Raw genomic sequence first — 23,328 nt, forward strand, 5'->3', positions numbered from 1 at the left:
ACAGAACAGATATTTAGCTCACCATTCTGGAGAAAGGCAAGGAATTCCTTTACAGACTGGTTTACATCAACATCATGATAAACCACTGGCTTGAAATTGCGATATTCAAAGGAACGAACCAGACGAATAGTAACAGTTATTTTTTCAGAAGTCATTTTCAGAAGTCATTAACTTTAAACCTATAATTTGAAGGAAAAAATTCACTAATTCCACTTTTTAATGAGGTATTTGTGATTACACTGCAAATTAAAAATATTACACTTTTACAAGCAATCACTGTTCCTCTAAGCTACGCGGGTGTACTGCCTTACAGTAACTGAAATGCTCCTGCTCACATAACCTTCGTTGCCTTGCAGCTAGAAAACAATTACGAAACAGGAAAGATTTTCTTTGTTGGACTGTATTCCATTATACTCTTCAATTAATAAATAAAATCAAAGGTGTGTGATTTTTCCATTTTCATTCTAAATATGCATAGTATGCAAATCACAAAAATAACATTTGAAGTGCCGCGCAGTTCTCAAGCTATGTTGAAATTTCCTGCTTAGTGCAATAGTTAGTCAGTAGCCATTTTAAAAAGAGGGAATGTTGCATGTATTTTATACTTACAAAATATTTGAAAAAATGAAATAAGCATATTTTGAAATAATTAAAATTCCTCAAAATTAGCCAGATTGAATTCAAAGAACTACTTAATGTTAATTTAACTTAAAAAAAACCTCATGAACAGAAAGCAAGACGACTATAAGGCTAATAATGACTCATCAAGGTCATAAAGGTGATGTGCAATACTAAAGACTGTTAGTAAAGATCTGAGAAGCTGAACAACAATCTGAGCCTCAAGTTCTAATGCATCCTCGATTTGAAGACATAGCAATGCAAGGCAGCTTAATTAAAACACTAATTACCAGAGAAACTGGGGAGATTTTTATAAGTTACAAATATAGTCCATATGTTTTATACAAAGTTCACTTCTCATTCTTGTCCATTGTTTAAAAGTGTAATGTACATAATGTTTAATGTCCTGTGTGTCAAGATCTCTAAGGGCCTTACCTGGTCCCAGCATATCGATGCTGCAAAAAGGGGGCAAGACAGTGACTATATTTCATTCAGAGTTTGAGGAGATTTTGTTTATCAGTTAAAAACTTCTGCAAATGTAGTGGTGAGAACTGCGACTGGGTGCATCACTGTCTGGTATCAGTGGGGGGGGGGCGGGGGGCTATGCAACAAGATTGAATTAAGTTGCAGAAACTTGAAATATCAGTCAGCTCCATCCTGGGCACTAGCCTCCATACTAGTAACCAAAACTTCTTCAGGGAGCACCCAGCACCCAGGACATGCCCTCTTCACAATGGTACCATCAGGAATGAGGTACAAAAGCTTGAAGGCACACACTCAACGATTTAGGAACAGTTTCTTCCATTGACAGTACTGTGGCAACAATTATAACAGTGCCTAAGAAAAATAATGTGAGCTGCCTTAATGACTATCGCTCAGTAGCACTCACATCTACAGTGAGGAAATGCTTTGAGAAGTTGGCCATGACTAGACTGAACTCCTCTCAGCAAGGATCTGGACCCACTGCAATTTGCCTATCGCCACAATAGGTCAATGGCAGACACAATCTCAATGGCTCCCCACATGGCTTTAGACCACCTGGACAACACAAACACCTGTGTCAGGATGCAATTCATCAACTATTGCTCAGTATTTAATACCATCATTCCCACAATCCTAACTGAGAAGTTGCAGAACCTGGGCCTCTGTATCTCCCTCTGCAATTGGATCCTCGACTTCTGAAACAGAAGACCACAACCTGTGAGGATTGGTGATAACATACCCTCCTCACTGATGATCAACACTGGTGCAGCTCAGGGCTGTGTGCTTAGCTCACTGCACTACTCTCAGGCATAGCTCAAATACCATCTATAAATTTGTTGACGATACAATCATTGTTAGTAGAATCTCGAGTGGTGATGAGAGTGTGTACAGAAGTGAGATATGCCAACTAGTGGAGTGGTGCCGCAGCAAAGATGAAAGAGCTGATTGTGCCTTCAGGAAGGATAAGACAAAGGAACACATACCAATCCTTAGAGGGCTCAGATGTGGAGAGAGTGAATAGTTTCAATGGGCGTCAAGATCTCTGAGGATCTAACCTGGTCCCAACATATGAATGTATGAAAGAAGGCAAGACAGCAGCTATACTTTATGAGGCGTTTGAAGAGATTTGGCATGTCAAAAAATACACTCAAAAACTTCTACAGATGTACCATGGAGAGCATTCTGACAAGCTGCCTACTGCACAGGACCAAAAGAAGCTGCGGAGGGTTGTAAATTCAGTCAGCTCCATCTTGGGTAGTAGCCTACAAAATACCCAGGAAGGAGCGGTGTCTCAGAAAGGCAGCGTCCATTATTAAGGACCTCCAGCACCCAGGGCATGCCTTTTTCTCACTGTTATCATCAGATAAGAGGTACAGAAGCCTGAAGCACACACTCAGCGATTCAGGAATAGCTTCTTCCCATCTGCCATCCAATTCCTAAATGGCCATTGGACCTTTGAACACTACCTCACTTTTTTTAAAAATACACAGTAGTTGTTTTTTTGCACATTTTTAATCTATTCAATATACATATACTGTAATTCACTTTATTTATTTTTATTTTATTTATTTTTCTCTTTTATATTATGTATGGCATTGAACTGCTGCTGCTAAGTTAACAAATGTCACTTCACATGCTGATGATAATAAATCTGATTCTGATTCTTCCCCTCTGGCATCCAATTTCTAGGTGGACATTGAATCCATGAACACTACCTCACTACTTTTCTATTTCTGGTTTTTTGCACTACTTATTTTAACTTAACTACTTAATAGACATATGTATACTTAATTTAACTCAGGTTTTTTTTCCACTCTATTTATTTACCATGTATTTCAATGTATTGCTGTTAGCAAAGTTAACAAATTTCAAGACATATGCCGGTGATATTCAATCTGACTCTGATTAGCATATCATGTAATTGTAGAATAAACCGTCTCACTCAATTAAAAAAAAACACACAAAATGCTGGAGGAACTCAGCAGGCCAGGCAGCATCTATGGAAAAAAAAATACAGTTCACATTTCAGGACGAGACCCTTCCTGCTGAATTTCTGCTGAAGGGTTTCAGCCTGAAACGTCAACTACTTTTTTCCATAGATGTTGCCTGGCCTGCTGAGTTACTCCAGCATTTGGTGTTTGTTGCTTGGATTTCCAGCATCTGCAGATTTTCTCATTTGTGATTTGCTCACTCACTAAAACCTTTATTTCCCACTGTTTCCTGTACATCAATTGACTCCAAGTGATAGTTTTTTTTAAACCTTCCCTGCCATTTATTGCCTATTTTCATTTCTTCCACCACTTTCTCTTTCTATAAAATTCAATTGAGGTTTTCATTTTTAATATTTCAGTCTACTTTTTCTGCATTTTTGAAGTAACTTTCTCTAAATTTTGTAGTCGTCATGATTCTTAAAGCTTCTAATTTCCAGGCTTCCTACAATCAACATTACAAATCCATGTTGCTCACACACTCTTTGCTTCAGTTCTTTAATTACCTACAGAGGGACTCTTTACTCAGAGCGTTATTTCTCAATAGGAAATAATTGTCAATTGATCACATTGCTCAACTCTTAAACTTTTTCATGTAATTTTTTGAAACTTCAGCCACTTGGGCTTTCCAAAACATTATGACTATGTTTCCAAAATAAATAACTCAAAAATAAATAGTTCAATTCAAGAATATTTACTCCGTAGAAAACAAATCCAGGAAAATGGCCACGGGATGTATTCAGAACATGATCCAAACTACTATAAGTTCAACGCTTTGGTCTCTACCTACTCAGCATCCACCACATTGCACAGGAGATTCTGCAGATGCTGGAAATCCAGAGCAGCAACACACAGACAGAATGCTGGAGGAAGTCACAGGCAGTATCTATGGGAATGATAAACAGTCGACGTTTCGTGCTGAGGCCTGACGGTTTATCCGACATTGCTGAAAACACATTTTCAATCATATCAAATGACCCGTGTATCTGTGTGCCCGGAACCAGAGCGGCACTTTCTCCGGCTGTCTGTCCCGAGGTGGGCCTTTGGCCTCAGCAGGACAGCAAGACCCACCTGAGACTCCACACTACAGACCCGCCCGCAGCCGCTCGGCCTTGTTCGTGATGTCAACCCGCGCTTGCGCACTGCGCGCTGCCTCTCCTTTCAAATCCCGCGAGATTCCTCCTGACCGCGATCCTTCGGCCACGGTAATCATGGGAATAAGATTTATCCTTAACGACGGGTTTTTACCCCGTAATATTACTTACTTCATTTAATTCTCACAGATATCGAAAGTATGTGTTTAAGTTCAGCTCCGGTGATTCCAAGCAAACTCGAGACTGTCGTGTGCAGAATCCTAATTATTATCACTGACGTACGGCATAAAGTTTGTTGTTTTCCAGGGGCAAAGACCGATGGAATGTCATACGCACTCTAATGCGGTCTTTCGGCAATAATTGTTAAATCTACAACCAAAAATAAATGGGATAGAGCTGGGTTTTCTCAAATCAAAGCTCTTAAAATCATACCACATTCAGTCGTGAATTCTGGTGAATTATTGAACAGCCAACAGGAGGAGCAGCCCTCATTTCTACAATGGCTGGGTTTAGCACTTGTGTTAAAAGAAAGGCCAAAGCAAATACAGTGCGAGCATATTCAGCTAGAATAGTTAATTCATTTCAAGTTCCTGCTGAGATGCTGGCCATCACAGAGATCACCGGTTACCACTAAATAAATTCACTCCATGTGATAGCAAGAAATGTTTGGGAGCACCAAATACAGCGAATACCATGGGAACATACAACACCAAGCTGGACATGAACTCCAGAATCATGGGCACTAGCCTCCGTGGTATATAGGACATCTTCAAGGAATGCTGCCTCAAAAAGGTGGCATCCATAATTAAGGACTCTCATCATGCCTTGTTCTCATTGCTGCTGTCAGGAAGGAGATACAGGAGCCTAAAGGCACACAACAATTCAGGAACAGCAGGAACCTTCTGCCATCTGATTTCGGAATGGACATTGAACTTATGAACACTACATTGCTACGTTTTTATTTCTAATTTTGCAGTACTTATTTAACTCATAGATGTATATATCTTACTGTAGTTCACATTTTTCTATTATATATTGCATTGTACTGCTGCAACATGGACAACAATTTTCACAACATATGCCAGTGACATTAAACCAGATTCTGATTCCAAATTAGCTGACCTTCTTATAAACTATTCCAGTATGTTGCAACATAATGCTTTGATCTACCAAGTAGATTTGCCTCATTAACAAAAAGCAGGACAAATCTAATCCAATCAATTACTGTCCAATCAGTCTTTAGTCAATCATTTGCAAGTGATGGATACTCTCATCAACAGAGCTATCAAATAGCATTTATTCTCACCAAATTGGGTTTTGCCAGTTCCATTAGTCTTCAGACCTTATTACAGATAAAATGCAAATGTGAACCAAATGTTTGAATTCCAGAGTGAGATAAAAATGACAGTCCTGACATCAAGGAAATACTTATTCAACAATGGCAACAAGGCACTATGGTGAAATTAATATCTATGCATCAAGGGAAAGCACTCCAGTGGTTGGAGGAAAATGGCTGTGGTTGTTAGAGGTCAAGAACGCCAGCTACAAAACATCACTGCAGCAGTTCAATTCTGCATAGACCTAGTTATGTACCTTAAGCTTCTCTATTATAATAATCTTACTGACTTACTACCCATTATGCTGCTGGCATTTAGGGCAGCAATGAAGGTCCTCTATCTCTAGTGGTATTCAGGGCTTCCTTCATGTCGGTAGCTTCCTCTCAGTTTTCACTACTGTCAGTCTTGCAGTCCCACCTGGAGATTCAGTAATGCCATCGATGTAGAAGGATTCATCATTGTTGCTTCCGTAACAATTTTGTTTTACCAGTCAGTGTTGTTAGCCCTGAGCTGAACCCCAGAACCTGGAGAACAGGTGGACCACCCTTAGACTGGCCTCTACCCTTTGACCTCTTTGGTACGTGTGACCCTACTAAAACCTACCAAGAGCCAAAACATAAAGCCCTGACTCTAGCCAACATAGCTTTCTGGGTCATGGAGGCACACAAGTCCCCGTATCACAAGGTTGTGGTTCTTGTAGAGGATTCTAATATCAGAAGTCAGATTGTGCAATATTCAGTTCCACTGGAAACATCAGATATTGAAGCAGCCTGTGCTTGAGCAATAACAACATCAGGAATCAGCTTATAAACAGCAAATAATGTTACTGTCACTGAGATACCACGCGATGATCATCTCCAACAATTGAGAGTCTAACCACCTACCCTTGATATCCAGCAAACATGAAGAAATCTGCAGATGCTGGAAATTCAAACAACAACACACACAAAATGCTGGTGGAACACACAGGCAGCATCTATAGGGAAAAGTCCTGTCGACGTTTCGGGCCGAGACCCTTCGTCAGGACTAACCGAAAGGAAAGATAATAAGAGATTTGAAAGTAGTGGGGGGAGGGGGAAATGCGAAATGATAGGAGAAGACCGGAGGGAGTGGGATGAAGCTAAGAGCTGGAAAGGTGATTGGTGAAAGTGATACAGAGCTGGAGAAGGGAAAGGATCATGGGATGGGAGGCCTCAGGAGAAAGAAGGGAGTGGAGGGGACACCAGACGGAGATGCAGAACAGGCAAACAACTAAATATGTCAGGGGTGGGGTAAGAAGGGGAGGAGGGGCATTAACGGAAGTTAGACAAGTCAATGTTCATGCCATCAGGTTGGAGGCTACCCAGCCGGTATATAAGGTGTTGTTCCTCCAACCTGAGTTTGGATTCATTTTGACAATAGAGGAGGCCATGGATAGACATATCAGAATGGGAATGGGACGTGGAATTAAAATGTGTGGCCACTGGGAGATCCTGCTTTTTCTGGTGGACCGAGCGTAGGTGTTCAGCGAAACGGTCTCCCAGTCTGCGTCGGGTCTCACCAATATATAAAAGGCCACCCCAGGAGCACCGGGAGCACCGGACACAGTATACCACACCAGCCGACTCACAGGTGAAGTGTCGCCTCACCTGGAAGGACTGTCTGGGGCCCTGAATGGTGGTGAGGGAGGAAGTGTAAGGGCAGGTGTAGCACTTGTTCCGCTTACAAGGATAAGTGCCAGGAGGGAGATCGGTGGGAAAGGATGGGGGAGACGAGCAGACAAGGGAGTTGCGTAGGGAGCGATCCCTGCGAAAAGCAGAAAGTGGGGGGGGAGGGAAAAATGGGCTTGGTAGTGGGATCCCGTTGGAGGTGGCGGAAGTTACGGAGAATTATACGTTGGACCTGGAGGCTGGTGGGCTGGTAGGAAAGGACAAGGGGAACCCTATCCCGAGTGGGGTGGCGGGTGGATGGGGTGGAGGGCAGATGTGCGGGAAATGGGAGAGATGCATTTGAGAGTAGAGTTGATGGTGGACAAAGGGAAGCTGCTTTGTTTAAAAAAGGAAGACATCTCCTTCATCCTGGAATGAAAAGCCTCATCCTGAGAGCAGATGCGGCGGAGACGGAGGAATTGTGTGAAGGGAATAGCATTTTTGCAAGAGACAGGGTGAGAAGAGGAATAGTCCAGGTAGCTGTGAGAGTCTGGAGGCTTATAGTAGATATCAGTAGATAAGCCATCTCCAGAGATGGAGACAGGTAGATCAAGAAAGGGGAGGGAGGTGTTGGAAATGGACCAGGTAAATCTGAGGGCAGGGTGAAAGTTGGAGGCAAAGTTAATGAAGTCAACGAGCTCAGCATGCGTGCAGGAGGCAGCGCCAATGTAGTCGTCGATGTAGCGAAGGAAAGGAGGGTGATGGATACCGATATAGACCTGGAACATGGACTGTTCCACAAAGCCAACAAAAAGGCAGGCATAACTGGGGCCCATATAGTTGTCCATGGCTACACCTTTGGTTTGGACAAAGTGGGAGGAGCCAAAGGAGAAATTATTGAGAGTAAGAACTAATTCTGCTAGACGGAGGAGAGTGGTGGTAGAGAGGAATTGGTTGGTCTGGAATCCAAAAAAAAGCGAAGAGCTTCGAAACCATCTTGGTGGGGGATGGAGGTATATAGGGATTGGACGTCCATGGTGAAAATAAGACAGTGGGGGCCAGGGAACTTAAAAGCAGTGAAAAAATTAAAAGCATGAGAAGTGTCACGAACATAGGTGGGAAGAGATTGAACAAGGGGGGATAAGACAGTGTCAAGGTATGCAGAAAAGAGTTCAGTGGGGCAGGAGCAAGCTGAGACAATAGGTCTACCTGGACAGGCAGGTTTGTGGATCTTGGGTAGGAGGTAGAAACGGGAAGTGCGGGGTGTGGGAACTATGAGGTTGGTGGCAGTGGATGGGAGATCCCCGGAGCTGATAAGGTTGGTGGTGGTATAGGAGACAATGGCCTGGTGCTCCTTAGTGGGGTCATGATCAAGGGGTAAATAAGAGGAGGTATCAAAGAGTTGTCACTGTGCCTTGGCCAGATAGAGGTCAGTATGCCAGACAACAACAGCTCCCCCCTTATCAGCAGGTTTTATAGTGAGGTTGGGATTGGTGCGGAGGGAGCGGAGAGCAGAGCGTTCGGAAGGAGTGAGGTTAGAATTGGAACAGGGTGTGGTGAAGTCGAGACGGTTGATGTCCCGTTGGCAATTAGTAATAAAGAGATCCAGTGTAGGCAGAAGACCACACCGGGGTGTCCATGAAGAGGAGGAGGGTTGAAGATGGGAGAAGGAGTCATCAGTGGGAGTAGGAGAGTCCTTGTCAAAGAAGTAAACTCGGAGATGGAGCAGGCGGAAGAAGAGTTCAGCGTCATGGCGTACGTGGAACTCACTGAGGTGTGGGCGAAGGGGGACAAAGGTGAGGCCCTTACTGAGGACAGAGCACTCTGCCTCAGAGAGTTGAAGGTTGGAAGGAATGGTAAAGACCCGGCACGGATGAGAGATGGGATCAGAGGGGAGAGGGAGGGTGGTAGTGTCAGTGGAGAGGGAAGGGTTGAGGTGAGAAGAAGATGGAGCCTCTGAGGGCCCAGGAGCTGACGATGGGATCTGAGTGAGAGGGGATTGCATAGTGGTGGTGGGGAAAGGGGAGACGGGAGTCACAATCGCAGCATGATACCCTTGATATCCAATCACATTACACCAACTTACCCCACCACCTCTCCTTTCCAGCTTCCAAGGCAATTTCCCAAGTGTCATCAGTGGCCTGAAACTCATTTAGATCAAATACCATAATTGCCATACCAATCTACAAGAGTAGGTTTGAAGCTGGGTATTCTGTGAGAAATTACACACTCTGAATCCTAACGTATTTGTACTGTTCCGTACCCCGTAACTGGGTTTACAGACCAGCAGAAATAGAAGAATCCATTGGAGTCTGGTGGTACCGAAAACTAAAGGTGTTTATTAGTAAACTACACAATACAGTATCAAAAATGCAAATATACATATAAAACAGGTTAGCAATAATAAACATAGAAGTGTAGGAATAATAATCAACAATAATAAACAAGCTCTATCAATGTCTAGGGGTAAATGAATTGTCATTGAAGAATATAAAGTTCAGTTCTGTTCATGTGTGCTGAGGAAGTTATGGTTGTGTTGTGATCATTGAAGAGAGAGCGAGAGAGCAAGCGAGATGTAACAGCTGCAGCAGGCAAACCTTCCGTTGTCTTCTTATTCTGTCGTACTGTTGTGCTCGTTCGGTTATGACCCCACCATCCTCGGCTAGACCGTTCTTCTGTGGTGGACTCGTCACTCTGGCATGAGTGGACACACACAAGTCCCCACCGGCCCTGTCGTCACACTGTGAGTTTTATTGACTGATCTCCTGATTCGGTCCTTGAAGCCCACGCCTTCCTGTGGGTGCCCAACACTTGGTCAGTGTCCACTGGTGTGTCTGAGGGTGTCTCCCCACACCTGTCTTTTATCCCCACTGACGGGGTATCAGCCATCCATCAACTTAAAATGACCATGTCCATCAAACTAGGCCACTCCCGCTGTCCCCTCAGGAATGTTAACGAGCAAAGTAACGTCCTTGTAGCGAAAGTAAACAATCCAGGAAGAAGCCATAATACATAAATCAAATGTGTGTGTCTCTCTCTCTCTCTTATCTGTCCCTGCCTCTGTGCTTAATCTCTCTCTCTCATTAGCAGCATAGCAACAGCAATAGTTCATAGTTCTCAAAGGAGGGGGGGGGAATGGTTAACTCTGCACCCCATTTCCATCAGGTCTGTTCAGCACTCATAACAGTAAAAGGAATAAACGATGAACATGATGGAATATTTTACCCTTACTTAGATAAGTACAGTGCCAACATCTCTCAAGAGACTCAACGCCACACTAAATGAAGCAGCTGTTGAAACGCTATCATCTGTCCTAAACACTAAATGATCTTCTTTTCCTGTATCGGAGTATTTAATTGTGAGCTAATATGAACAATCTCGTTTACCTTTTCAAAACTTCATAACTTAAAATAATTTAATTATATTATTCAACTAGCTGGAGGTGGTAGTGGGAATATTTATTAAATACACCCAGTGGTGCATGTCTCAGATACCCTTTGACAACTAAGTCCAGCTCCTGGTCTTCACATGTGGCTTAGCTAGTAAGTCCAGCAGAACCATTTCTACTGACAGGTGAGGGGACAAAGGTGGGTTATTGGCACCTTAAAACCAGTCGCTTCAGACAGATGGGGCTAATCAGCCATTGTTGGCAGCTCATCAATAAGGAAAACTCTGAACACAAAATTTCACTCACTTGTAGCTATACCATGGAGAAGACTTGAGAAGTAAACCCCAAGGAAAAAATGCAGAGTTCAATGCTGACTGGCAATTCCTGCAATGCCACTTTTGCCAAACTGTATCACTCTCCACTGTTCCTTTGGATTCATCAGCTGCATGGAGAGGAGCTTTCTGCTACATGGATAACAGCTCGCTTTCCGCATCTTTTTGCCCTGGCTTGTGTTTCACGTAGACAGTTGGGATGCAACAAGCATGATTGACTATGTCCAATATTGGGCCTCGAGAAAACAAGCAACTTTGTCAGTATTCACCAGTATTCTCCTTCCTCCATGGACACAGGAAACAAATGTAAAGGAGCTTTACCAACTCAAGTGCCCCCCTTCTCCAAACTCTCCCACCTCAAGTCATATATCTTCCTGACTTGGCTGTTACCTTTCCATCATGCACTGCCTCAGCAGGCAGTGGAGGCTAATTCTCTGGATGCTTTCAAAAAAGAGTTAAATCGAGCTCTTAAAGATAGCGGACTCAAGGGAGAAGGCAGGAACGGGGTACTGATTGTGGATGATTAGCCATCATCACAGTGAATGGCAGTGCTGGCTCAAAGGGCCGAATGGCCTACTCCTGCACCTATTGTCTATTCTCTATTGAAGGTTCTACACTTCATTTTATTTTCAGAGTATGCATCTACAATACAACTCTGATATTTGTCTTCTCCAGATAGCCACAAAATACAGAGACCATGGGTGCTGATTAAAGAAAAGACATCAACACCCCTATCCCTGCATGAAAAATAATAACTGGGGACAAGGAAATGGCTGATGAACTAAATGAGTATTTCGCGTCAGTCTTCACTGTGGAAGACACTAGCAGTAAGCCTGATGTTGCAGTGTGTGAAGGAAGAGAAATGGGTACAGTTACTATTACAAGGGAGAAGGTGCTCAAAAAGCTGAAAGACCTCAAGGTACATAAGTCACCCGGACCAGATGAATTGCACCCTAGGGTTCTTAAAGAGGTAGCTTTAGAGATTGTGGTGGCATTAGAAATGATCTTTCAAAAATCATTGGACTCTGGTATGATGCCAGAGGACTGGAAAATTGCAAATGTTACTCCACTCATTATGAAACGAGGAAGGCATCAAAGAGGAAATTATAGAACAGTTAGCTTGACCTCAGTGGTTGGGAAGATGTTGGAGTCAATTGCTAAGGATGAGGTGATGGAGTACTTGGTGACACAGTACAAGATAGTACAAAGTCAGCATGGTTTCCTTTAGGGAAATCCTGCCTGACTAACCTGTTGGAATTCTTTAAGGAGATTACAAGTAGGTTAGATAAGGGGGCTGTAGTGGATGTTGGATATCTGGACTTTCAGAAAGCCTTTGACAAGGTCACACATGAGGCTGCTTACCAAGTTAAGAGCCCATGGTATTACAGGAAAGTTACTGTTAGACCATTGGCTGATTGGTAGGAGGCAGCGACTGGGAATAGAAGAATCCTTCTCTGGTTGACTGCCAGTGACTAGTGGTGTTCCACAGGGGGTCGGTGTTGGGACCACTTCTTTTTATGCTGTATATCAATGATTTAGATGATAGGATAGATGGCTTTGTTGCCAAGTTTGCAGATGATACAAAGATTGGTGGAGGGGCCGGTAGTGTTAAAGAAACAGGTAGGATGCAGAAGGATTTAGACAGATTATGAGAATGGGCAAGAAAGTGGCAAATGAAATAGTGTTGGAAAATGCATGGTTATGTACAAAGAACAAAACAACACAGTACAGGCCATTTGGCCCACAATGTTCTGATGACCCTTAAACCCTGCCTCAGATATAACCCTCAACCTTAAATTCCTCCATATACCTGTCTAGTAGTCTCTTAAATTTCACTACTGTATCTGCCTCCAACACTGACTCGGGCAGTGCATTCCACGCACTAACCACTCCCTGAGTAAAAACCCTTCCTCTAATATCCCCCTTGAACTTTCCTCCCCTTACCTTAAAGCCATGTCCTCTTTTATTGAGCAGTGGTGCCCTGGGGTAGAGGCGCTGGCTGTCCACTCTATTCCTCTTAATATTTTGTATATCTCTATCATGTCTCCTCTCATTCTCCTTCTTTCTAGAGGGTAAAGCCCGAGCTCCCTTAATCTCTGATCATAATGCATACTCTCTAAACCAGGCAGCATCCTGGTAAATCTCTTCTGTACCCTTTACAATGCTTCCACATCCTTCCTATAGTGAGGTGACCAAAACAGTGCTCCAACTGCAGCCTAACCAGAGTTTTATAGAGCCGTGTCATTACCCCGCGACTCTTAAACTCTATCCCTCGACTTATGAAAGCTAACACTCCATAAGCATAGTAGAATTAAATGTGTGGATTATTTTCAAAACGGGAAGAAAATCCAGAAATCTGAAATGCAGAGGGACTGGGGAGTCCTTGTACAGAATACTCTGAAGGTTAACTTGCAGGTTGAGTTGGTGGTGAGGAAGGCAAGTGCAATGTTAGCATTCATTTCAAGAGGTCTGGAATACAAGAGCAAGGATGTGATGTTGCTGAGGCTTTGTAAGACATTGGCGAGGCCTCAGCTTGAGTTTTATGAACAGTTTTGGGCCCCTCATCTTATAAAAAATGTGCTGGCATTGGAGAAGGTCCAGAGGAGGTTTCCAGGAAATCTGAAATCACAAGGATGATTCCAGGAATGAAAGGGTTATCATATGAGTAACATTTGATGGCTCTGAGTCTGTACTCACTGGAATTCAGAAGGATTGAGGGGGGGATCTCATTGAAACTTTTCGAATGTTGAAAGGCCTAGACAGAGTATATGTGGAAAGGATGTTTTCCATGGTGGGAAGAGTCTAGGACAAGACTGCACAGCCTCAGGATAGAGGGGCGCCCTTTCAAAACAGAGATGCAAAGAAATTTCTTTAGCCAAAGGGTGGTGAATTTGTGGAATTTGTTGCCACATGCAGCAGTGGAGGCCAGGTTGTTGAGTCTATTTAAGGCAGAGATTGATAGGGAGGGTTCTTGATTGGACATGGTATCAAAGGTTACAGGGAGAAGGCCAGGAACTGGGGTTGAGCAAAGGATCCCCCATAATTTAATGGCAGAGCAGACTCAATGGGCCAGATGGCCTAATTCTGCTCCTATGTCTTATTATCTTATGGAAAAAAGAAAATGGACAAAACTCGCAGACGCCCAAATCCCCACCCCCTCCCCACAGAAAAAACAACCACAAAATAGAGACAATAGGGAGAGTACAGAGAAGATTTACTAGAATTTTACCTGGGTTTCAGCACCTAAGTTAAAGGGAAAGGTTGAACGAGTTAGGTCTTTATTCTTTGGAGCATAGAAGGCTGAAGGGGGACTTGATAGAGGTATTTAAAATTCTGAGGGGGATAGATGGTGTTGACGTGGATAGGCTTTTTCCATTGAGAGTAGGGGAGATTCAAACAAGAGGACCTGAGTTAAGAGTTAGGGGGCAAAAGTTTAAGGGTAACATGAGGGGGAATTTCTTTACTCAGAGAGTGGTACTGAGCTTCCAGTAGAAGTGTGATGCACCATCAATAACTCACACTGAGACGTAAGGCGAGATATCGGCTTTTATTGACTGGAAGAAGGAACCAGGAGTGAGTGTCTATCATACCATGTCCTGGAGACTGAGGCCGAGCGTCAGGCCTCAGATCGCCTTTATACAGGGGCCTGTGGGAGGAGCCACAGGAGCAGTCAGCAGGGGGCGTGTCCAGACAGGTATACATAGTTTACCACAAAGTGGTAGAGGCAGGTCCGGTATTGTCATTTAAAGTAAAATTGGATAGGTATATGGACAGGAAAGGAATGGAGGGTTATGGGTGATGCACCATCAATAACTCACTCTGAGATGTAAAGGCGAGATATCCGCTTTTATTGACTGGAAGAAGGAACAAGCAGTGAGTGACCACCATACTACATCCTGGAGACTGAGAGGCTGGGCTCAGGCCTCGATCGCCTTTATATCGGGGTCTGTGGGATGAGCCACAGGAGCAGTCAGCAGGGGCGTGTCCAGACAGGTATATGTAGTTCACCACAATGGGCTGAGTGCGGGCTAGTGGGACTAGGTGAGATTAAGAGTTCGGCACGGACTAGAAGGGCTGAGATGGCCTGTTTCTGTGCTGTAATTGCTATATGCTTACATAGTTAATAACAACCTCTGCCCCCTCACTCGTTAATGTTTAGTGTGACACTCCCTAAAAAACTGCTCTGAGTGCTCAGATAATCAAGATGTTAGAGTATTTGCCTTCACAGTTTATGTCCCGAAATATTAACATGAATTAAAGAGATTCCTGCCCTGCAGAGGAAATTTCAAAGCGGTGCCGGGATGATTCGGTGTGGGCTACAATCCGATGATGTCTATTTCTGAATGCGACGAAACTAGATCACGCCAACAATGAAATCGATGTCAAATAACTCAAAAGACACCCGAAACTTCAGATGCAGGATTTTGAAGCAAACACTCAAGTGAAATTCCGGTAGTCAAGTCGCGTACGCGCGGGCACTAAGATGGTGGATGTTTCTGACCGTGACCTTCCAACAGGATTAAATCAGATTGAATTAACATTGTTGAATTCGATCTGAGATTTTGTGTGGAATTCAAAATTGTCTGAACGATTGGATAAATAGTGCATCGTGGTGAATTCTCTGCGGATTATACATCATGCCGTATGGTGAATGGATCTTTGCTTTCGGGTGCACGTGTAACGGTGGCTTTGGGAAGGTACCTGCGCAGCGAGCGGTGGGCGCTCCCCGGCTCCGCTCCCGGGACGTCCGGCCAGGGTCCGCACGGGGGCTCGGGGAGGCAGCGCCCAATCAGAGTCCGCGCTGCGCAGCGACGTCATCGCAAGGCCAGGCTGGGCGGAGCGACGACGGCGGCAGCAATGGCTCAGGTAACGTGCTGGCGGCGGGGCTCTGCAGTGGGGTGAACTGTGGCTGCGGTCCCGCCCGAGGGAAGTTCGGGTTCCGGGACTCGAGCGGGGGTGACCGCAACCCTTCCCCGATCGCCGCGCTGAGCTCCCAGGACGGGAGCCGGGGTCGAACCTCTACCCCGAAATCATGCCGGTTCGCTGGCTGAGCACAGGGCACTGCGGGGAGGGGGGAAGTTCGGGTTCCGGGACTCGAGCGGGGGTGACCGCAACCCTTCCCCGATCGCCGCGCTGAGCTCCCAGGACGGGAGCCGGGGTCGGACCTCTACCCCGAAATCATGCCGGTTCGCTGGCTGGGCACAGGGCACTGCGGGGAGGGAGAAGTTCGGGTTCCGGGACTCGAGCGGGGGTGACCGCAACCCTTCCCCGATCGCCGCGCTGAGCTCCCAGGACGGGAGCCGGGGTCGGACCTCTACCCCGAAATCATGCCGGTTCGCTGGCTGGGCACAGGGCACTGCGGGGAGGGGGGAAGTTCGGGTTCCGGGACTCGAGCGGGGGTGACCGCAACCCTTCCCCGATCGCCGCGCTGAGCTCCCAGGACGGGAGCCGGGGTCGGACCTCTACCCCGAAATCATGCCGGTTCGCTGGCTGGGCACAGGGCACTGCGGGGAGGGGGAAAGTTCGGGTTTTTATTGCGGATCGCAATCTCCAATGTCTGCCTTTGTTACTGAGATACAAAAAAGGGCGAGGTGGTAAAGTGTCTATTGATTGCAGAGGAAGCATGCGGTGCGGGCAGGCGGAAAGGAGGGGGCATAAAGAAATCTTACAATGTACTGAGGCAGATGCTTGGCGTTTCTAGTCGGTTTTGCTAAGACCAGACGTAATATTTGTGCTGTAAAATAAATTGGAAAGATTGGCAACCTTTTAAGGACATTGACCAACGACCTTGAGACCATTAACTCAGGAAATTACACTGGCGGAAATCCCACCAATTGCCTTGCAACGTGTAAGCTGACCGAGAGCCTGGCCTATAATTTGTTGAAATTATCGAGAAAAGTAATTAATTCTCAGAGCTTGTCTGTAGAGATGTAATAACTAGATTTGCTTATTTAATATCATCGCACTATATGTTTTTGGTCGATTATTGAAAAATCTTATTACACAACAAGAAAGTTGATGAATGGATGGCCAAGGTGTGTGTCCACTGCTAGCACTGAATGAGTTGTGCTACGTCTGCCAATTGGTTATGATCATTCTGAGTGTAACACATGGATACAAAAAGGCATTTGTGTACTGTCTTCAGATCCTCTGAGAGTGAAGGAAAACACTCCTGTTGTGAGGACAGGTGGTTGATGAAGGTGAACAGCATTTAATTATTACCTATGTACAACCTGATGTGCCTTTGTGTGACATCACCAAAGTTGTGTTAATCTTTAAGCAGTTTTAATTAAAACCACCTAATCTTTATGTGTATTTAATGTTGAGATAGAGTTGGAACTTTTATGTAGTTGAAGCTTTATAATCAAATATTATGAGATGAAAGCCAAAAATATTATGACTTGCAATGCTTTTCTGGCAATCAGTTAATGGGCTAAAACTTATTAGGATACTAAATTAAAACCTATTAATTTCAGAGAAAAACAATGTAGGCACAATTTTTTGGAAGCATGGTTCTTTTCTGATAATTCCATGAACAAACATATTGAAGTAGATGCCATCTACAAGCCCCTAACAGCCAAAGAAATGTGAGCCAATAGAATTGAAAGGTCACCTGGAGGGGTAGCCAATCAGGACCAAGGCAAACAAACAGGGTCCTATAGTGAGGACTCCCAGGGAGAAATGACCAGCAACTGTGCATCAACTGGTGATGAAACGTCTTCAAGCTAATGGCCGAGTTCAGCAAACACTACAACATCAAAAGGGGCCATCTTCCTGTAATTGATCTTCGATATGCCTGTAGAGAGGTAGATTAGACTTGATTTTAATATGTAGAATGTTCAGCAGCTGAACATCTATAGACATGGAAAAGGAATGCTAATTGTATTCGTTTTGGTATGTATGATTGGGAGCAGCAATTTAATATGAGAATTTGCTATGCTTGATGTTGAGGACCAGGAGCAGCCAACAGACCTAACCACTAATCACAGCCACACTGGACCAGAATACATGGAACCCAGATCATCCTTTACAGCCAGCTGAGGACTCGCCAATAGACAATCCCTTAGGAGAACATTGTACTTGACTCGCGCGATCACGCTAACACTGTTACAAATTTCATCATCGTGTGCCATGTTGTATGACATGGCTGATTATTCTACTGAAGTGGTTTACCATTGCTGCCTTCTGGGCAGTGTCTGTACAAGATGGGTGACTCCAGCCATTATCAAAACTCTTCGGAGACTGTCTGCCTGGCATCAGTGGTCACATAACCAGGATTTGTAATATTTCTTTATTTGAGATTCAGCACTAAATGGGCCCTTCCTACTCTTTGAGCCATGCTGCCCAACAATCCTCCTCCTTGATCCTGACCTAATCATGGGACAATTTACAATGACCTACCAACCAACTGTGGGAGTAAGTGTAAGTGGTCACGGGGAGAACATACGAACTCCTTACAGGCAGTGGCGGGAATTGAACCTGGGTTGCCTGTACTGTAAAGTGTTGTGCTAACCACTACACTTCTGTGCCACTTTTATGCGCCAGCTACTGATACGGCCATCCACCACCTGGTCCCATGGCTTCATGTGACCTTGATCTAGGGCAGGGGATGGGGGGTGTGCTAAGCAGGTGCTACGCTTTGCCTAAGGGTGACTAATAGGCTAGCAAAGGGAAAGAATACCTTACACCCTTTTTGGTAAGGATGTATCTCCACCCTACCATCCAATTTCAAATGTACCATTCACAAAAAGGTTATAGTTGTTGTTAGATCACATTGATACAGCAAATTTGCTGCAGTTTACTATTCCCTTCATTAACCCTGCGTTTATCTGGTGTATTATTGGGACTGGTAGAGTGCACATAACTAAATATCTTGAGCAGGATGACAAATTTTGATCATGTCCCAAGGATGTTTTTGATCTATTCTGATTTTATTTCTTCCATTTTAGGCTGATTTTGAAAAGGCGGCAGAAGAAGTCAAGCATCTCAAAACTAAACCATCTGATGAGGATATGTTGCTCATCTATAGTCTCTACAAACAGGCAACTGTCGGAGATGTGAATACAGGTCAGGTGGTCATCAGACTCAGTACCAATCTGTACCATATCCGATGTGGATGTTGGTGACCATGGTTTTCCATACAGATCTATCCCTTGTTCCTTGAATGATTTGCATTTCCTTGATGTTTAGCCACCTGGCTAGGCTTTTGATGTTCATAAGCCGAGGTCTTCCTCTAGGTTTGGTCCCCTCAATCTTTCCAGAGAGTATGAGTTTCTCTAGTTCATCTTTCCACATGGTGTGTCCTAGGAATCTGAGTTGTCTTTCTCTTATTGTTGGTATGGCTGATCTAACAGCTCAGGCTCTTCTGAGAACTTCTTCATTTTTTGTGTGTGTGGTCCATGGTATTTTTAACATTCTCCTGTAGAACCGTAATTCAGCTGCTTCTAGTCTCTTTTCCATTGCTGGGGAAATGGTCCGGCATCCACTTATGGAAGTCAGACAGAATAAATGTAGCGCTGCAGTATTCTGTTTTTAGTGTACATGCTCATCTTTCTGTCTGTTAATATGGGCTTCATTTTCTGGAAAGCTTCTTTCACCATTGCTGTTCTGTATTTGATATCTGTGTTGCAGCTGCCATCACTTGTTATTTGGCTGCCAAGATATCTGAATTTGTTGACTTGTTTGATGTTTATCTTGATCACACATTGTGGGATGCTTGTCTTTATTGAGATGACCATGCTTTCTGTCTTCTTGGTATTGACTGAGAGGCCTCTGCTTCTACTTCCTGCTGCCACTACAGTGAGTGGTTCCTGAAGTTTTGCTTCTGAGTCGGCTGTTAATACGATGTCATTAGCATATCTGATGTTTTTTATATTGTGGCCTCCAATTGTGAGACTTTTGATGTCTTTGATACTTCTCAAGATATTTTCACGATACAGGTTGAATAAGTCGGGTGAAAAGACACAACCCTGCCTGACTCCTCTCATGATATTCACGTACTCACTCACTTCTCCTTCTATTCTGGTGGATGCTGCCTGGTCCCAGTATAAGTTTCTTAAGAAACGTATCTCTTTCCCATCTATATCAAGATATTGAACCATTTCCAGGAGATCTTCCTGTCTGACAGTGTCAAAAGCTTTTGTATAGGTGATGAAACATAGATAGATGTCTTTTTGTACCTGGATGGCTCGTTCACAGATCATCCGTAGCATGAAAATTGCATTTCTGGTTCCAGTGTTTTCCACAAAGCTGCATTGTTCTTTACTGATTTCTGGTTTTATACAGCGTCTTGCTCTCATCAAGATTACTCTGAGAATAATTTTTGCCACGTGACTCATCAGGCTTATTGTACGGTGTAGCTCACATTCTGTTGCTCCCTCTTTCTTTGGAAGTGTGAGGAACACTGATTTACTTAAATCATCAGATATCTCCCCATGATCATAGAGTTCATTTGCTATTTCTGTTATTTTCTCTATTCCAAAATCTTCTAAGGCCAGTATCATTTCAACAGCGATGTTGTCTGGACCAGTTGCTCTGTTATGTTTTGTTTTACTTATGGCTGTTTGAATTTTCTGATTTTAGAATGTTAGGTCCTTCAAGAGTCTTCTTTATGTTTGGTTTTTCTCCTCTTTGGTCTTCAAAAAGTTATATATTCCGTCCATCTGTTTGGGATTTCCTCTTTGCTCATAATTAAGTTGCCGTCTTTTGCCTTGATGCATCCACTTGCTGAGCAAGGTAATTTCTCAGTTAGTTCTTTAATCTTACTGTGCATCATCTTTGTTCCAGAGTTATGGGTTTGTAGTATTTCTATCTCTGAGCATTTCTCATTTAGCCATCTGTCTTTAGCTTTTCTGCATTTTCTTTTTATTGTCTTATCAAGTTGTTTGTATTCTTCATTTTCTCTGGATTTGATGGTCTGTTTTTGTTGCGTCAATTGTATTATATCTTCAGTTATCCATTTCTTCTTACTTTTCTGCTCTTTTTGTGGGATGGTTTCTTTTGTAGCTTCAATCATGTCTCAGGAGGATTTGCCTCCTTCATCCTGCAGCAATTGAAAATGGTTTTTCACCTTGATTGTGTATTCTGTTTTCAGATTAGGGTTGTTTTGTAGTTTATAGTGGGATTGCTGTTCAGTTTATTTTTTATTATTTTATTTTCCCAGAACGTCCAGGCATGTTGGACCTGAAAGGAAAAGCCAAATGGGATGCATGGAGTGCAAAAAAGGGTTCGTATTGTACAGCTAAACAAAAGCCTCCTAGTTAGTATAATTAATAGTGAGTGTAGAGTACATGGAACATCTATCCAACTTCACTAGTTTTTTTCTAAATTGGATTAACATTACTAATCGGAAACTGAAATTACAATCGCTTAAGAGTAGCTAGTAATATTTAGAACTACCCTGTGTACATAATTATCATATGTAAACCAATAATTTAATGTTTTTGTATTAATTTCTGCTGTAATTTCCAGGCTGTCATGGTGGGCAGTCATGGGGGAACCTTTCATTAGTTAGTAGATGGAAGTTACAGCTCAAATTATAACAGGATGTTTGAACCACCTATCTAAGTTGATGAAATCAGAAATGCTTTGGGCCTTTTCATGTGGGGTGGACATATTTTTCTAATTTCCTGGTGATCAAGACTGGAGATTCTTGCATTGAGATTCTGATTGTTGATTTAATTCAATAGAACAAGCTCATTTCCATTTGAACTTTTATAATACAATACGTTGCTACTGACATTCTTTTAGAATTGCATTGAAAAGAAGGTTCCATTTATAAAATTAAAACTTAAGACAATAAGATGCAGGAGAATTAGGCCATTTGGCCCAGCGAGTCTGTTCCGCCATTTCATCATGGCTGATCCATTTTCCCCTCACCCCCAGTCTCCTGCCTTCTCCCCGTATCCCTTCATGCCCTGACTAATCAAGAGTCTATCAGCCTCTGCCTTAAATATACCCAATGACCTGGCCTCCACAGCTGTCTGTGGCAATGAGTTCCATAGATTCACCACTCTCTGGCTAAAGAAATTCCTCGTCATCTCTGTTATCAAAGGATGCCCCTCTATTCTAAGGCCGTGTCCTCTGGTTGTAGACTTTTCCACCGTAGGAAACAATCTCTCCGCATCTACTCTATTGAAGCCTTTCAACATTCAATAGGTTTCAGTGAGGTCACCCCTCATTCTTCTGGAATCATTTTCCTGAACCTCCTTGAACCCTCTCTTAACATCAGCACAATCTTTCATAGATAAGGGGCCCGAAACTGCTCACAATACTCCAAGTGAGGCCTCACCAGTGCTTTATAAAACAGCAACTTAGCTGTAAATAAATAAGCTATTTTTTATGCATAGAAGGTAATTATTTTAATTCTTTGATTATCCTTTAATAGGTACAACTAAAGAAGATGCAATGAAGAACTACATAGAAAAGGTTCAAGAGCTGAAAGAAAAACATGGCATGCAATAGTTTGTGGCCTTAATAAAATGGCACATTTCATTTGCAATTGTAGGAAATAAACACGGTTAATTTTTTTATCTTCATCTTACTGAGATATTATCTAAACAGAACTGCCTTAATGGTGGTATGACGACCTTAATACGATTACATGTTTCTTCATAATGTTTACTAATGTTTAGCCATACTTGTGAGTTGGAAAACTGGATTTACAATATGCCTTCTAAGAAAAATAAAATCACAACTGGGTTTTAACTATTATTTATTGCCGGCTGTTAATACTTTAAAAAATCACAACTTTACAGGCATTTGAAGTTTCTCGTTTTGTTTCAACAAAATGATTCCCCTGCTAATTCAGAGTGTGCAGCTAGACGAGGTACAGTTCTGTGGCTCCTTAGCCTTTAGAAGTAGTGATTGACCTTTGTGCAAGCATTTTCTAAAAACAGGGAGGGAAGATGCTTAAAATGAACACCAACTTTTGGGAAAGGAATGGGAAGTGAGTTGGTGGGAGTGGTTCAATGAGGGATTTTTTTTTTAGTTTCTCTTCCCATACTACCATGACATACTGATTAGATCCATTTTCTGTAGTCATCAGCCCTTCAGGGGCATAGGTCACTGACAGCAGCCCACCAGAGTCCTCTATCCTGGGCCTGTGTCCCCAGGTGTTACCCACCTTCCTGGCCTACTAGGCCAAGCTGCTTCTCTCAGGATGATGTGGAGCTTCTGCTGGCATTTCTGTGACTAGGTTTCTATGGAATAGGGTTGCTAGACCCATGCTCGACTCTCCTGCGGCTGGACTTGGGACATTCCATGGAGGAGTTCTCTCCATTTTAGTACCTTGCAAAAATGGCATGTGTCACGTAATTTTTGACTGTAAAGGATTATTACTTTTTAACCAAAACTATGCAGTGGGTTATCTGAGCTAGCTGTTAATCAGATAAATTCGCTAAGAAAAGACATGGAATGGATGGAAAGCCGTTACTGCACAGTCAGATCACGAATTTGTGGT

The 23,328-nt window shown here is 43.4% G+C and overlaps 2 protein-coding genes across 5 annotated transcripts in view; one reads left to right on the top strand and one right to left on the bottom strand.

Moving 5' to 3' along the window:
• The window catches only part of c4h2orf76 (chromosome 4 C2orf76 homolog), a 27,737-nt gene extending 12,056 nt beyond the window's left edge, over positions 1 to 15,681 (bottom strand). For 2 of the 4 annotated variants that reach the window (XR_009511549.1, XM_059966321.1), the window contains exons 1-2: positions 3,880 to 4,154; positions 23 to 179 (exon numbers count right to left, since the gene is read on the bottom strand). Coding sequence is in view for 3 of the 4 variants with exons in the window: in XM_059966321.1 (XP_059822304.1) it covers positions 23 to 155 (133 nt within the window). In the remaining variant the exon portion in view is untranslated. The other 2 variants (XM_059966323.1, XM_059966322.1) reach the window with 2 other exon arrangements.
• Positions 15,604 to 22,580, top strand: dbi (diazepam binding inhibitor (GABA receptor modulator, acyl-CoA binding protein)). The gene is made up of 4 exons (XM_059966324.1): positions 15,604 to 15,734; positions 18,818 to 18,935; positions 21,031 to 21,093; positions 22,255 to 22,580. Exons 1-4 carry the CDS (start codon positions 15,726 to 15,728, stop codon positions 22,329 to 22,331), a joined length of 267 nt encoding a protein of 88 aa, XP_059822307.1. The 5' UTR covers positions 15,604 to 15,725; the 3' UTR covers positions 22,332 to 22,580.
• The last annotated feature ends 748 nt before the right edge of the window (positions 22,581 to 23,328 follow it).

This window comes from Hypanus sabinus, chromosome 4, assembly GCF_030144855.1.
Source record: "Hypanus sabinus isolate sHypSab1 chromosome 4, sHypSab1.hap1, whole genome shotgun sequence".
NCBI lineage: Eukaryota > Metazoa > Chordata > Chondrichthyes > Myliobatiformes > Dasyatidae > Hypanus > Hypanus sabinus.

What these genes read in the sequence shown, in the direction of transcription:
- dbi (XM_059966324.1), top strand. An exon ending in TGTCGGAGATGTGAATACAG is followed by an intron (nt 18,936 to 21,030) that starts GTCAGGTGGTCA and finishes TTATTTTCCCAG; the next exon opens with AACGTCCAGGCATGTTGGAC. An exon ending in TGCATGGAGTGCAAAAAAGG is followed by an intron (nt 21,094 to 22,254) that starts GTTCGTATTGTA and finishes ATCCTTTAATAG; the next exon opens with GTACAACTAAAGAAGATGCA.